Source organism: Anguilla rostrata, chromosome 1, assembly GCF_018555375.3.
Source record: "Anguilla rostrata isolate EN2019 chromosome 1, ASM1855537v3, whole genome shotgun sequence".
Taxonomy (NCBI): Eukaryota; Metazoa; Chordata; class Actinopteri; order Anguilliformes; family Anguillidae; genus Anguilla; species Anguilla rostrata.
In genome coordinates this window covers 44,445,099-44,460,533 of record NC_057933.1, presented here as the reverse complement: position 1 = coordinate 44,460,533, position 15,435 = coordinate 44,445,099, and the positions used below count along the sequence as shown (strand labels likewise).

The 15,435-nt window shown below is 44.1% G+C and overlaps 1 protein-coding gene and 1 non-coding gene across 2 annotated transcripts; both read left to right on the top strand.

Moving 5' to 3' along the window:
- The first annotated feature begins 6,273 nt into the window (after positions 1–6,273).
- LOC135239742 (polyadenylate-binding protein 1A) lies at positions 6,274–15,043 on the top strand. The gene is made up of 15 exons (XM_064308646.1): positions 6,274–7,180; positions 8,100–8,293; positions 8,693–8,808; positions 9,969–10,108; positions 10,228–10,322; positions 10,438–10,575; positions 10,945–11,040; positions 11,528–11,800; positions 11,909–11,999; positions 12,422–12,535; positions 12,635–12,780; positions 12,873–12,957; positions 13,067–13,197; positions 13,705–13,798; positions 14,655–15,043. The coding sequence occupies exons 1-14, from the start codon at positions 6,988–6,990 to the stop codon at positions 13,795–13,797; spliced, it is 1,905 nt and encodes a 634-aa protein (XP_064164716.1). The 5' UTR covers positions 6,274–6,987; the 3' UTR covers position 13,798; positions 14,655–15,043.
- Positions 9,501–9,634, top strand: LOC135242185 (small nucleolar RNA SNORA5). Its single transcript, XR_010326265.1, has one exon. It is a non-coding gene; the product is annotated as a small nucleolar RNA SNORA5 (small nucleolar RNA).
- Positions 15,044–15,435: the final 392 nt, after the last annotated feature.

Sequence of the window (15,435 nt, the reverse complement as noted above, 5' to 3'; positions counted from 1 at the left end):
GCATGCCCTGCTAAGACGGCATACCTGCCACCCCAGTGTACTAGAAGTTGTGTAGGCCTATGAGGTCACAGAATTTTGAATAACTTTATGTCAACCCGGACAACAAATGATAGAGGATTTGTTTCGTGAATAAACGTAATATATTTCATTAAACATTTGAAATTCATAACAAACTGCGATAATATCCGTTACGTGAACATTATGATTTAGACTGGAACTGTTCTATTTTTTGGAAAAATGTAGAGCCTAATACATGCAAAAAACGTTTTTGGTAATACATTAAAGATGCCCAAAACACCCAAGTCCACATAACTATTACTTACCATGTATATACTGGTAATATTTTGCTGAAATAGGCTAGTTGACCAAGAAGGCACCGACCATTTAATTATTTGGGGTTTAGTCCATTGTCCATGTATCAGGCATACATGTGAGATAAACAGAGATTTGTGATTATATGTGATTTTGACAGTTTAGATATCACAGAATGAGCATTTGGGTTCATTAAGTAAATTTGGTCAAAAATTTTAGTTCTTGGATATTTCTTTTGAAATTGTTGTGCTCTGTATTTTTCTGTATTTTTTTGGGGGGGGGGACTGTATAGTAATTATCTCATTAAAAAATATGGCCTGGCAGACAGATGTGGCTAATGGGTGGTTATTCTGTGTATAATAATATGAAATGGTATTTCATCAACATTTTTATCAACGTATATGCGTCGTTGTCTACATGGACTGCGCCCCCTTCTGGCAATGGTGTTCGCCTGTAGTCTGCAGTTTTCGAGAGAACGTGGTGGACAGAATTTTCAGTTCAATATTTCAGAAATACATGCAATAAATAATACTAAAACAATTAATGCAATTCAGTCAGTATAATTCAATTTTAAAAACACAATCGAATGTAAATCAAATAAATACAAAATGTCTGTCTATGCAGCCCAAGCAGCCAACCTGTTGAGTTTGATCCTAAACTCTGCCTTGAGGCTGCTTCATCCATCATTTGAAGAGCATAATAATTAATACTTTACTTTACCTGCCATCTCAGTTAGCACTCAACATTTCATTAATTTAAATGAGATTGTCACCAGGTGACAATTTAGTTTAAACAACATTATCAGAATGTCTTTTGTTTTTTCTTCTTCTCTTTTCTTCTTCTTTGAAAAAAATATTTCTTTGTTTATAGATTACATCTACAATTATGCATTTAGCAGACGTTCCTATCAAAAGTGACTTATATAAGCGCAGACATACAGATTTAAGCAACAAACACTGCTGATGCTAAGATATCAGAGTTGCAACTGATAGCAATAGTCAGTACATAATCTTACAAAGTTAGATGCCATGTTGGATACAAATGGGAGAATGTAGTATTATTAAGAAGGAAATGGGTTAGAGGACACAGTTTTAGATTTAGCATAGGTAGAGTCATGGTGCAGTTTTAAAAAGTGTATTTTGACTCTTTAATGGAAGATAGGCAGCGACTCTAGTAGAGAGCTCATTCCAACACCCACGGCCCAAAGCAGAGAAGAGGAAAGAGGATGACCTCTTGTAAAGTAAAATAACTTGCAAAATTACTTTATGAAAAGCGCAATGGATCAAATTGTACGTTCTGAAAAAATGTTAGTGGACGTCCTTGTTGCAGTCCCGAGAATGTAATATGACTCCACCTTATTAGTTGAGCTGGATCACATGGACACTTTGTGCGAAACTGTAAGGGACAACTAATGCTGGAATGCAGGAAATCATTTAAAATGCCTCAGTTGAGAATGTTGTGTAGTAATCCATCCTGCCAACAGGGGGTGCTGTTATTTAGAACTTGTGACATGGTCCTAATTGTTACAGGTCAATTTTATTTCCTTCTACACGTAGCCGTTTTGAATAGGGTGGTAGTCCTATTTTTTCCACAGACGTAATTCATTACATATTATATTAAGAGCAGTTTGTGAGGGTGGTATTATTTAGAAGTACATGAACCATTAAAAAGTATGAATACAGAAATCTCTGTATCACCTGGTGCTCAAAATTATTGAGTGAATTAAATGCCTATGTGCAACTAAAAAAAGGAATCCCCTTCTCAGGATGTTGATTGACAAGGCTATCTGAAAATTTGTATATGCATGCGTGAAGTTAATCTCAAGAATCAGCCAAGCAGTCACCTAGTCCTGCCCTTAAACTGCTGACCATAGTGTGATTCATGTTTTTGGCCTAGAAAATAGCAACACTTACAGTGCTTTCAGAAAGTATTCAGACCCCTACACCTTTTCCACATTTTGTCACATTACAGCCTTATCATAAAATTGGTTCAATTATTTTTTATTCTCATAAATCTACACACAATATCCCATAATGACAAAGTGAAAACAGGTTTTCAGAAATTGAATGCAAATTTATTAAAAATAAAAAAACTGAAATATCACATTTACAGAAGTATTCAGACCCTTTACTCAGTACTTTGTTGAGGCACCTCTGGCAGCAATTACAGCCTTGAGTCTTCTTGGGTATGACACTGCAAGCTTGGCACACCTGTATTTGGGGTATTTCTCCCATTCTTCTCTGCAGATCCTCTCAAGCGCTGTCAGGTTGGATGGGGAGCGTTGCTGCACAGCTATTTTCTGGTCTCTCCAGAGATGTTTGATCGGGTTCAAGTCCAGGCTCTAGCTGGGCCACTCAAGGACATTCACAGACTTGTACCGAAGCCACTCCTGCATTGGCTTGGCTGTGTACTTAGGGTCGTGTTGAAAGGTGAACCTTCGCCCCAGTCTGAGGTCCTGTGCTCTCTGGCACAGGTTTTCATCAAGGGCCTCCCTGTACTTTATTCTGTTCATCTTTCCCTCCATCCTGACTGGTCTCCCAGTTCCTGCTGCTGAATAACATCCCTACAGCATGATGCTGCCACCACCATGCTTCACCGTAGGGATGGCAATAGCCAGGTGATGAACGGTGCCTGGTTTCCTCCAAATGTGACACTGGGCATTGTGGCCAAAGAGTTCAGTCTTGGTTTCATCAGACCAGAGAATCTTGTTTCTCATGGTCTGAGAGTCCTTTAGGTGCCCTTTGGCAAACTTCAAGTGAGCTGTCATGTGCCGTTTATTGAGGAGTGGCTTCCATCTGGCCTCTCTACCATAAAGGCCTGGTTGGTGGAGTGCTGCAGAGATGGTTGTCCTTCTGGAATCCAATCACCACAGAGGAACTCTGGAGCTCTGTCAGAGTGGCCATCGAGTTCTTGGTCACCTCCCTGACCAAGGCCCTTCTCCCTTGATTGCTCAGTTTGGCCGGGGGGCCAGCTCTACGAAGAGTCCTGGTGGTTCCAAACTCCTTCCATTTAAAAATGATGGAGGCCACTGTATTCTTCAGAACCTTTAATGCACCCTTCCCAAAGATCTGTACCTCGACGCAATGCTGTCTCAGAGGTCTATGGACAATTCCTTCGACTTCATGGCTTGGTTTTTGCTCTGACATGCACTGTCAACTGTGGTACCTTATATAGACAGGTGTGTGCCTTTCCAAATCATGTCCAATCAATTGAATTTACCACAGGTTGACTCCAATCAAGTTGTAGAAACATCTCAAGTATGATCAACGGAAACAGGATGCACCTGAGCTCAATTTTGAGTGTCATAGCAAAGGGTCTGAATACTTATATAAATGTAATATTTCAGTTTTTTATTTTTAAAGAATTTGCAAAAAAAACCTGTTTCACTTTGACGTTATGGGGTATTGTGTGTAGATTGACGAGGATAAAAATGAATTTAATCATTAATTTCAGAATAAGGCTGTAACATTACAAAATGTGGAAAAAGTGAAGGGGTCTGAATACTTTCCAAAGCCACTGTATATAAGCACATTCCCACTCATATTCTCTCTCTGCCACTCTTTCCAAACTCAGTCCGTATGGTTCATGTGATCCTACTCATAAATTTTCAGTTCATGACATACTCGTCGTGTAACATTTTTGTGCTGTGTCGTGTTTGGAACTTAAAGTATTTTTAGACTTATTTCTTGTAAGTCTCAAAGTATTTCCTTCTCCCCTGCCTTAAGTAGGCAGTATACTTCGTAAGAAGTAGAACTTTTTGAGCAAAATGAAGCAATGAGAACAACTGAAGAACAAAAAGACACGGTGTTGTGTGTTCGTACGGTGCAGTGTGCGACGGCCTCCAGGGAGAACTTTTGGAAAACGTATTTCTTGTTCTCCGACCCCCCCCCCCCCCTCAGCTATTGGTCCTAATATCACATGGTTAATATGTCACGGTTGAGCGTTCAGAGGGCAGACTTCACATGCTAATGTACAGAGAGTCAACGCCAATCTCTCTTCTGTAGAGATGGGAATTCTGTGAGTTCCCGCATGTTTTATGAATGCTGCCACTTGTTTCAGCAAGTCATCAAAACGCCTAGCACACATTCAGAAATAAGAGAAAGTGGACCCCCTCGCCTAAACTCCGCATTTGCCGAATGTACAGACAAAACTCTCCATTCTCCGTCCTACTCTGATTTAGAGGGCGAACGTACCATCTCCTTCGCCTTTTTTATTTTTTTGCTTAGCTAGATAAACTAAAGCCACTTCAAACACTTTAAACTTTTTGTTTTGTGTTGTGATCTCGTGTAGCCCTTCTCTTTATACATCCCTGGGTTAGCCGTGAGAGGTCTGGTTGAGATTCCAGCCCCGGTTAATAGCTGCCTCGTAATTATTTGTAATTATTCACACCCCAGCGGCGTGGAGTGACTTTAAATGGCGCAGTGTTCTCACAGAGTATACCGACAACGGTGTCCGTGGACATGTTCGCCGGTGGTTCTCAATCCTGAACTTCTTTTTTCTTACTGAGTATACTGCCAGCTTTACTCAACAGCTCTCCATAACAGGCTTTCTCAGAGTAAGGTGACCAGATTTCAAATCACGGTTTTCAGGGCCGTGCTGGTTTTCCAGCCTCCCTTTACCTGGGAGTCAGGTGTAAGTACAGTCTGGCCAATCAGTAGCACTAATTGTTCAGTCAATTCCCCACAAGAAAAGAAAATAGGGCACCAAAAGCAGGGTCTGTCCCAGGAAAACGGGGACGTCGGGTCACCCTACCTCAGAGTATTCACACAAAACATACAAAGAGACCCTTGCTCCTCTGAGAACCCATATAGCGCACGAGGTATCCACTGTCTAAATAGAAAATTTTGTCTTTCAGCACGTTATCACTATAAACTAGTTTGATTTGTGTCCTCTACAATACTCCACTAAAATCTGGCAAGACTTCTCACAGGGTTATGATCGGAAAACCTACAAAGGATTACCAATGAGCTGCAAGCAACTAAAATATTGAGTTCTTGAACATTACAGGTTACAGTCACTACAAATTTATAGATGGCCACCACATACTTATGACTGAGCACATCATTACAAGCTGTACTATCCGAGTGTCCCAGTAGTAATGTTCTACCCTTTGCTATGTTTCTAATGCACTAATGATGAAGTTTTCCCCCTTCTAAAATTGACAGGTTTCAGGAATTAAAGATATTATCACTCTCCTGAAGTTTCAGTTTCCATTAGTCCCTTTACACCAAAGGCATCAAGAGCAGCTGGTAGGCTACAGTAGATGTTGCCACCTATTGGCCATCTTCTATGTAAGTGAATTTATTCATTTCAGTTTCAATTTCTTGGAAAGCCTGCAAAGTTGCACTAAATACCTCAATAACCCATGTTGCGTATGGCATTCTTGCTTGCTTCCTGTCAAGAAGTTATCATTTTCACCTTCTCCTGTTTGAGTCAAAACAAAGACATGAAAGCTACCTCCATGGTAAGTAGGCTACCACAATCTGCAATAATAATACGTTAGTGGTATTGGTTTTCTTTATTTGTTTATGTATTTATTGAAATTCATTTTTCATTTATTCATTCATTCAGGCAGATCTTTATGTGTATTTATTTAACAATATTTCCCAAAGTGTAAGTTATATAAACATTCAACAAACATTTTTTTGACGAAGATGTTGGACAAGTTTTTTTTTTTTACATAACTCACATACACAAATACAGTTATTCAAATCTAATTTTGTTTGAAGATATGAATTATAACTTACGTAACTGTGTAATTCGTTATCGTTTTTGGTATTCTAAAAACAGAAGGAAAGAAGCATAACACGATTGTCTGTTATTTTTTGTACTTCTATCTACGATAGTAAATTTTAAAAAACTGTATTGTTTCCTGGATTATTTTTTCCCCAAAATCTACGCCACTGGAATGGTTCGTTCTACTGACGTAACGATGCGAGGGTATATATTATGGTGTCCCATCAGCGTCCTTCCCCTAAACCCCGGCTGTTCGTGGCGTGTGTGAGCGTGTGTGCTCCTGAGCTTGCCTCGGCACACATCTTATTATAAAAAATTAAAAAAACAAAAAAAATTACAAAAAACAAAAATAAGAAAAAATCTTTTTGTAACTAAACTCGGTGAAGCAAGAATACGTAGACTGGACGATACAACACGCAAAAACAACGATAACCGAATCAAAGCGACCTGGCTAGTTAGCTGGCTAACGTTACTAAGGGGAAGGCCTACCTGAATTTTAGAATTGCGTAAAGATTTTAGCTAGTAAGATAACTAGCATCCTTGTATCCTAGGTATCCTTGTCAGACAGACCAAGACAGACCAAGACCAAGTCAACGTCAAGTTTTTAGATTTTTATTTTTGAAACTGAATGCGGATAGCAGACTAATTACTACCAACCGCACGTTTGTGAGAAGCCGACAATTTAAGGAATTACTTTGCTGGCGAACAAAAATTTTACCTGGGAAGATAAGCTTGGCTGGCAAACATTTGCCTACGCATTGTGTGAAGTTAGCTTGATAGATATATAATTAGCATATAGCCAAGTCTTGTAGTTTTGTCATTTAGGGACCGAATTTTGCATGTCGGGTTGATTCGTTTATCTTTAATTAAAACAAAAGTTACGCTATTATTACGGTACTAGTTGTCACTCTAAATTTGTAACGGAACACGCAAGTGAAGATGAATCCAAGTGCTCCCAGTTACCCGATGGCCTCCTTGTATGTTGGGGATCTTCACCAAGATGTCACTGAAGCCATGCTGTATGAGAAATTTAGCCCCGCCGGGCCCATCTTGTCTATCCGGGTGTGCAGAGATATGATCACTCGGCGTTCTCTTGGATATGCCTATGTCAATTTTCAGCAGCCTGCCGATGGTAAGTGTGTTAGTTGTTTTTTAGGCTATCGGTGGTGGCTCGATGCCTGGCGTTAGTGTCAACGCCGCGACGCAGACATTTTAAACTCGCACATGTTGCTCCGTGCTAGCGTGCTAGCTAAACCGCTGAAGGCCAGATGGACAACGATTTAATTCTAGCCTAATTTGTTTATTGTGTCAGCTTGTTGTACTCCACTAGTGTTTAAATATCTCGTTTGTCTGGGTGGGACATAAACAGTTAACAATAAACAATTTCTAATACTCACAATTATTCGGAAAGTGAGGTGTGTGCGCCATATGTTTCATTTTTATGTTTGCTTAGCAAGCTTGTTTGAATTGCTGGCGAGTCAGCCTAGACTAGCCCTTTCAAGTCGAAACCAACTATGGACTTAGAAGGGCAGTAAATGCGTCGATTTAAAAAATAAATGTTAAGTTGCTATATACGCGTTGATTATTGGTCAGGCAACTAATGCTAATGTTATTGGAGTGAATACGTTAAATGACCGGTTGGACAATGTTAATTAGCCAGTTAGCCAACCTCCCGTATGTATCTCGCAATTTAAGATTTGGCGTTTAATACATTTATATGCTAGAACATACCCATTATTTAATCGTCTTTTGTTGGATTTTACAAATTTCTTAGACCCGTTTGAATTGGTTTTACAGCTCTAAGCCAAAGTAGATGTGTATAAATGGTCCATGCATGAGCACGTTTTTGAACGGCGTGTAAGTGGGTGGAGCTTTTAGGGAAGAGAAGCGGTGACGCATTTTTAATATGAGGCGCATCTCAGGATGTTGCACATTTAATCTAGCTAATGGGAAATGACCGTAAAAGGAAGAACTATTAAGACATCATGAACATTGCCTTTATAGAACTCCATAGAGGAGTGTGACTGAATTATGTAAATCCTACTTTCTAGCCGAGCGTGCTCTGGACACCATGAATTTTGACGTAATCAAGGGCAGGCCCGTCCGCATCATGTGGTCTCAGCGCGACCCGTCCCTGAGGAAGAGTGGAGTGGGCAACATATTCATCAAGAATCTCGACAAATCAATTGACAACAAGGCTCTCTATGATACCTTCTCTGCCTTTGGCAACATCTTGTCCTGTAAGGTAAGTAGCCAGATGTGGCTTTGGAGTATTGTGTGCTGGTGTGAATAAAATTTTTTGCATGACTTGAGTGACTTGATTTGCTGCTGTACTGTGCTTGATGAATTGATGTGGTCAACAGATGTGATCTGTTTCTTAGTTTCAGTCAACATGTTCTTTGTACTGATGAGCCATTTCCATATTTGGGGTTCATCCCCAGTCCCAGAGCCCCCTTGAGATAAAAGTAGTCAAAGGTCATCGGTGCTGCTTTTTGTGCAGAGCTAGTTCTGTGGCAACAAGCATTCCCTGGTTACCAACGAATGTTTACTGAAACTTGAAAAACAAATCTCTTCTGGGGGGAGACTGTCCTTTTGAAACGCATGACGTGCAGTCTCTCATACCCACAAATGTCCTTTCTCCAAGGTGGTTTGTGATGAGAATGGCTCAAAGGGCTATGGCTTCGTGCACTTTGAGACCCAGGAGGCTGCCGAAAGAGCCATTGAGAAAATGAACGGCATGTTGCTCAATGACAGAAAAGTGTAAGTGTGTTCTGCATACCTTCTGTACCTATAGCTATACGCAGGGACTAATACATGCACATGGTGTCCTTCTATGAGTAACTTTAAGAGCATCGTACTAGGTATGCAAGAACGTAACATCTGACCCGTGTTGTAATCGCATTGTTTTGTGACTAACTAATTAGGGATGTGAAAAACTCATTTCTGACTGTCGACTAGTTGCTCTCTGAAAGGGCAATTTACAGACTAATTTATTTTTTTATTTTTTATTTTTTTAACCGCTTGATGCAGGATTCTGCTAATAAAAACAGGCCACTACTTGAATCGGTGCAGACCACAAGATTCAAACACTAAAAATAAGCACTGCTAAATTTTTTCCCCAAGATTGTGTGTTTCTTCGTCCACTGCAAAGGTTAACACATGACCCAATCTTTATAGTCATGACCCAAAGTTATAGTCACATAAGACACGTAGTTAGTGCTATTCCACACTTGGACTGTTATCACAACAGTCAGATATGGGTAGAACGGTATGGAGAGAGGCAGCTCTGTCACTACATTCAAGTCGAGTTGTGATGGTTTTTCCCGCAACAGTAGGTTACTTCCCAGAGGTGTTTGTTTAGGCTCAGCAATTAACAAGTTGTTCACATCCCTATTACTAATGCAGGTTTTTATTGAGTTTGAACTAAGAGATTGCACTCAGCATTTTTGTGGTGCAGCCTTGTCAAATTCGGTGCACCCTCCACAGTGGGTTGCACTGGCCAAAATGGCTGCTACAGTGACATAGTAGTTCATGGGCCCCACATTGTCTCATGAATGCTGGGGATAAATTTGTGCTACAAACAATCAGACTTTTTCAAAATGTATTCCGTTTCAATGGCCTCTTAGGGTTATTTGAAGAAATAAAAACATAGGACGTTTCTGGATGTGCTTAGTTTATTTTAACTTCAGTACTGTTTTTAACATGTTATAAAATCTTAACTCGTTCCCTGTGATTCCTGTTTGGATGCTTTGCCACAAAACTTTAATCATGCTGTGGTCTTAAATGTAAAAATAAAAAAACAGACTGTACTTGCCCTTTAAGTGTCTGTAGTTTAGTGGAGTGCTACCCCATGCTCTGGTTTGTATGGTGCTGTAAAACGCAGTTGTGGCGCTGATAGGTCGGCTTCCTCTCTTCTGCAGGTTTGTCGGTCGCTTCAAGTCTCGCAAAGAGCGTGAAGCCGAGCTCGGAGCCAGGGCCAAGGAGTTCACCAACGTCTACATCAAAAACTTCGGTGATGACATGAATGACGAGAAGCTGAAAGAAATATTTGGCAAATACGGTATGTTTGATTACCAGGGCTTAAAATAGAACATTTTGAATGCTCATTGGTGGATGGGTTGCGGCACCTGTGACAGGCTGGAGTCTGCTCTTTCGTGATTGGGCCATTTTGAACCACAGGGCCGGCCCTGAGCATCCGGGTCATGATGGACGATAGCGGCAAATCCAAGGGCTTCGGCTTCGTCAGCTTCGAGAGGCACGAAGACGCGCAGAAGGTGAGCAGAGTCCCGCCTCTTCCGATCCTGACCCCGCCCCCCCAAATTTCCGCCGGGTTCCTGCCTTCTCCCCGTGCGGCGTCTGCAGCAGCGTTTTTATCTGCGCCCCTCTCAGGCCGTGGACGACATGAACGGGAAGGAGATGAACGGCAAGCTGGTGTACGTGGGCCGCGCCCAGAAGAAGGTGGAGCGGCAGACGGAGCTGAAGCGCAAGTTTGAGCAGATGAAGCAGGACAGGATGACCCGCTACCAGGTGGGTGCCCGCCTGCGCTCCCTGCGAGCGGTGTGAGCTTCAGGCCCGCACTGTTCGCTGATACGGGTTTCAACCAGGCGCTTGCTTTCAGCTGGTGTGTCGATGATCCCCCTGACAATCGTATTCTGTAGCTGTTGATTTGATGAAGTTAAAAAAAATGTAAGAGTGCGTAGTATGAATGGGCCCTGCAGCCTGTTTGTTGGCCATTTCCCTGTACATGCAGTCTAGAGTGTTAAGCATTGTGTGACATGTGGATTACCTTGAAGCTATTCTTGTGTTTTACTCACTAACTGACTGTTGGTTCAGTGTGTGTTAGCTGTTGTGTGTAACCAAACTGCCTGGTTCGGCACCGCAATCTTTTTCCACCAGGGGGTCAACCTGTACGTGAAGAACCTGGACGACGGTCTCGACGACGAACGGCTGCGGAAGGAATTCGCGCCCTTTGGAACGATCACCAGTGCAAAGGTAGTGCCATCTGTGACCAGCCTCATGCACTGTCTTAGTAACACTGCTGCAGTGGCAGTAATCAGCCCAGACATGTGATGGAGTTAATCACTAAATTGTATTACTAAATCGTAGTTGGAGGAAATAATGTGGAAGGCTATTGCCTACAGCTGAATGGGCGTATACACAGTCACAGCCTCCAGGTGTGCATCCAACTGAAAAAGAATGTTATATTGCTTGAGTTCTGTTATGATACGGGTGTAATATCTGGACCAATCGGAGCACTGAATACAAGCAAATCATATTTGCTGATCTCGGAGGAGTTCTTGCCGAATTGCCTGTAGGAGACCCTTGCCATTTGGCTTGTTCGTGTCAAACTGAACGCTTCTCTGCTGGCTGCGGCTGCTGGCGGTGACTGGCACAGAAATTCGGCAGGGTCCCTTGTTGCGAGCTCTGGCGCTTTAACCCGGTGACTCAGGCAGGCCCCTCTCTCTCTCCCGCCCCGCAGGTGATGATGGAGGGCGGCCGCAGCAAGGGCTTCGGCTTCGTCTGCTTCTCGTCGCCGGAGGAGGCCACCAAGGCGGTGACGGAGATGAACGGGCGCATCGTGGCCACCAAGCCGCTGTACGTGGCGCTGGCGCAGCGCAAGGAGGAGCGGCAGGCCCACCTGACCAACCAGTACATGCAGCGCATGGCCAGCGTCCGCGCCGTGCCCAACCCCGTCATCAACCCCTACCAGCCCGCCCCGCCCTCCGGATACTTCATGGCCGCCATCCCGCAGGTGCGGCTCGCTCGCGCTCGACTCTGGCTTTTAACGCGAGGGAGCGGTCGGTTGTCCAATGTGTGTGTGTGAACCTGGTTGTCTTGTGATCTACTCTTCCCCCTCTAGGCGCAGAATCGAGCTGCGTACTACCCCACCAGCCAGCTGGCCCAGCTGAGACCCAGCCCCCGCTGGGCGACCCAGGGCGTGAGACCCCAGCGTGAGTCACCCTGCGACACAGCCGGCTAACAGCCAATGAGCATCAGGCCGTTCGTACAGTCCTGTCCAGGTTTACTGTAGCTGCCCTGTTCACGTTGAGTCATCCTGCTCTTTACTGTGGATCGAGCAGATTATGGATCCCCACAGCTACTCTGTCTAGCCAGTCAACTGTGCTTTTGCCGCAGGACAAAAGAATAGGAGTGTTAAATGTGCTTAGGTTACTTTCCTAGGTAACACATGAGTGGGGCTCGTTTTGTTTAGTGCATCACGCTCCGGTAGGAATACGTCAGGGCCTCAGGAGGGTGTGATGTATCAGACACTTGGGGAGCAAGTGGACCGTTAACCCACTTAAGTGTAGGGAGAGCCTGTGTTGGCAGTGGGAGGTGACTTGCACTTAGCTCCTGTGCGTTTGCCGCGCTGCAGATTTCCAGAACATGCCCAACGCCATGCGGCCCTCTGCGCCCCGCCCCCAGACCTTCAGCAGCATGAGACCCGCCGCCTCCCAGGTGCCCCGCATGATGACCTCCCAGCGAGTCGGTAAGCCCCGCCCCCGTCACATGCTTAAAACAGCCTGTACCGGCGTCTGTGCGGTTATTTCATTGACATGACTCCACCCCCACCCGCCTTTCCCTCCAGCCACCCAGGCCATGGGGCCCCGCCCCTCCAGCGCCGCCGCCGCCGCGGCAGCCCCCGTGCGCGGCGTCCCTCAGTACAAGTACGCCGCCGGAGTGCGCAACCCCCAGCAGCACCTCAACACGCAGCCCCAGGTGGCCCTGCAGCAGGTGAGCCCGCCGGCCGCGCCCGTCCGACCGCCGTCTGAACCCGCGCTAATGTTAGCGCCCGCCTGACCGTGCTCTCCCCTGCTCCCGCGCAGCCCGCCGTCCACGTGCAGGGACAGGAGCCCCTCACCGCCTCCATGCTGGCCGCTGCGCCTCCCCAGGAGCAGAAGCAGATGCTCGGTGAGTCTGTTCTCCCCTCCAGCCGGATGAGCGCCCCCTGCTGCTGTACCCCCGCGTGTGAACGCTGACCGGCTGACCCGGGCTGACCGCTTCTCTTCTCGCCCCGCAGGCGAACGGCTCTTCCCCCTCATCCAGAACATGCACCCCAGCCTGGCGGGGAAGATCACCGGGATGCTGCTGGAGATCGACAACTCCGAGCTCCTGCACATGCTGGAGTCGCCCGAGTCCCTGCGCTCCAAGGTCTGCGTCTCCCTCAGCCTCTTCTCTTTCTGGACTGGGTTCACTTAACCCAAACTGGGGTGCATTCAAATTCATTTAACCAAGACTGAGCTCAGGAAATGGAGGGAATCCACTGTGAGCTTGCAGCTGAACAGTTAGCGGTTTGCTTGCCATTATGGAAAGATGATTATAGTGAAATCACCCGAAGTTCTCCAAGAATATGGGTACAGAAGAGCATATGGTGACATCAAGCTAAAAAATTGACAGCTGAGCACACAATTAGTCTGACATTTGTGTGAAGCTTGAGAACTTGAGACAGCAGTAGATAGTGTGCCCCTGTTGTTTCAGGAGCTGCAGTAGCTCTGTGGAACCTCCCTGATGTGTGAGGGTTAGGTTTTACTGCCTTGCCTAAGATTTGAGGTTTCCCCACACGCTTGGCCCCCATAGCCAGGCTTCTGTGCCAGTGGGTGGTTTTTGGTGCCCTTGCATTGCTGTGCTTGAGCTTAACTGGAGATGCCCGCTCTGCAGGTGGATGAAGCAGTCGCTGTGCTGCAGGCCCACCAGGCCAAAGAGGCCGCTCAGAAATCCGTGACCAACGCCCCCGGCGTTCCAACTGTTTAAGGTAGGTTCCAAAGTAACAACCTCCACGCCCCCCCAGTGTCATTTTGAGCATTACTGTGCTGTGTGTGGTCCTGCAATGTCTCGGTACTAGTCTTTTAACACTGATTAGACATTACCAATATTTCTGCTATTAATAATGTAAAATTCACAATACATTTAGGGACAGTCTGAGTTTGCTCCTGTAGCTTCCTAGGTTACAGTTTGTTAAATGCACTACTGCAAGAGCATCTGAAGATTTGTGATTTTCATCTGAGTCAGCAAGAGTAGCCTTGTTCTATACTGAAGGTCTTTATGGGCATTTGTATTTTATCGACCTATTTACAATTCATAAGCGGTTGACTGCTCTTAACTAATTGGTGACTTTTTTTTGTTTGTGATGTAGCTTGGCAATTTACATGAAGCTAATTAACAGTGCAGGAAACTGGCAATGTCACTGCGCTCTAATTGAGTTGGAACATGTCATTAGAACAAATCTTTGTCCTCGTCAGTATAAAAAATGTGAAATGTTCCATAATGATTCTGTGCACGTGCCCGGTTGCGGCTCAGATGCCAGGTCTAATTTGGTTTGAATGCCATGGCTGGTCAGGAATGCTCCACCCCAGGGCTGCCCAACCCTGTCCCTGGAGATCTGCTGTCCTGTAGCTTTTCATTTCAACCGTAATTTGGCACACCTGACTACTATAACTAGCAGTTCAGTGCGCTCTCTAGCGGTTGAGTGCAGTGTGCTTTTTAGGATTGGTGTGAAAACCAGCGACAGAGTTTGGCAGCCCTACTCTACAATTTGTTTTTAATTTTTTTTTTATACTGAATTTAAGTGTCATTTGCCCGGTCTCTAAAATGTGTCTTCCTTTTTGCAGGACCAGATGACTCAACTTGCTTCACCGAGGAGAAAAAAATTAAACATCGAAAAAAGTTAAAACACTTAAAACATTGCAAAAAGAAAGAAAACAGTCTCTAAAAAAAGGAAAGAAATATGATTGATTCAGCCAGGTCTAGAGAAGCTCAAACCTAGGCCTAGTTAATAAAATTATAAAAATGGAAAAAAAAAATGAAAACGATAAAAAATGGAAGGTTGGAGATAGAAAAATGATTCCATTAAATGAAAAAATGAAAGCATTCCTTTTTATTCCTTTTACTGTGTGAATGCCTGAAATATGGTGGGAGAGAAAGCGGTGAAAACCGATAGCTCAGCATTGAAGTAATTTGGATTGAAACCTGCTTGCTTTAATAAAACTGTTAAAAATGACGTCTCTTCCAATGCTTTTGTGGGCTGTCCTGTGATCTGTATCATGAACTGAACGTAGACATCTCTTCGGGGGGTACTTTTGGCTAAAATCAAACTGAATAAGATTTACAGCATTTATGTCATGCTGTTTTGTGCTTTACTCAGGGAAACCCCTCTGGTACCTTTTGATTATTGAAGGTCTGATGGTTCCTCCTTAAGCAGATGGATCTCTTTGTGAAGATCCTCATTTGCATGTAAGCTCAATTGAGCAGTAACAGATTGCTCAATGGCTTTTATCACCTACTGTCAGATCTCTAAGCCAAAGTTGCTGAGGTCCAAACTCTGGTCTTATCTGCAAGTTAATATTTACCTGTTTTTTAAACTTATGCAATAAAATTGATTTGGTTGGTGGT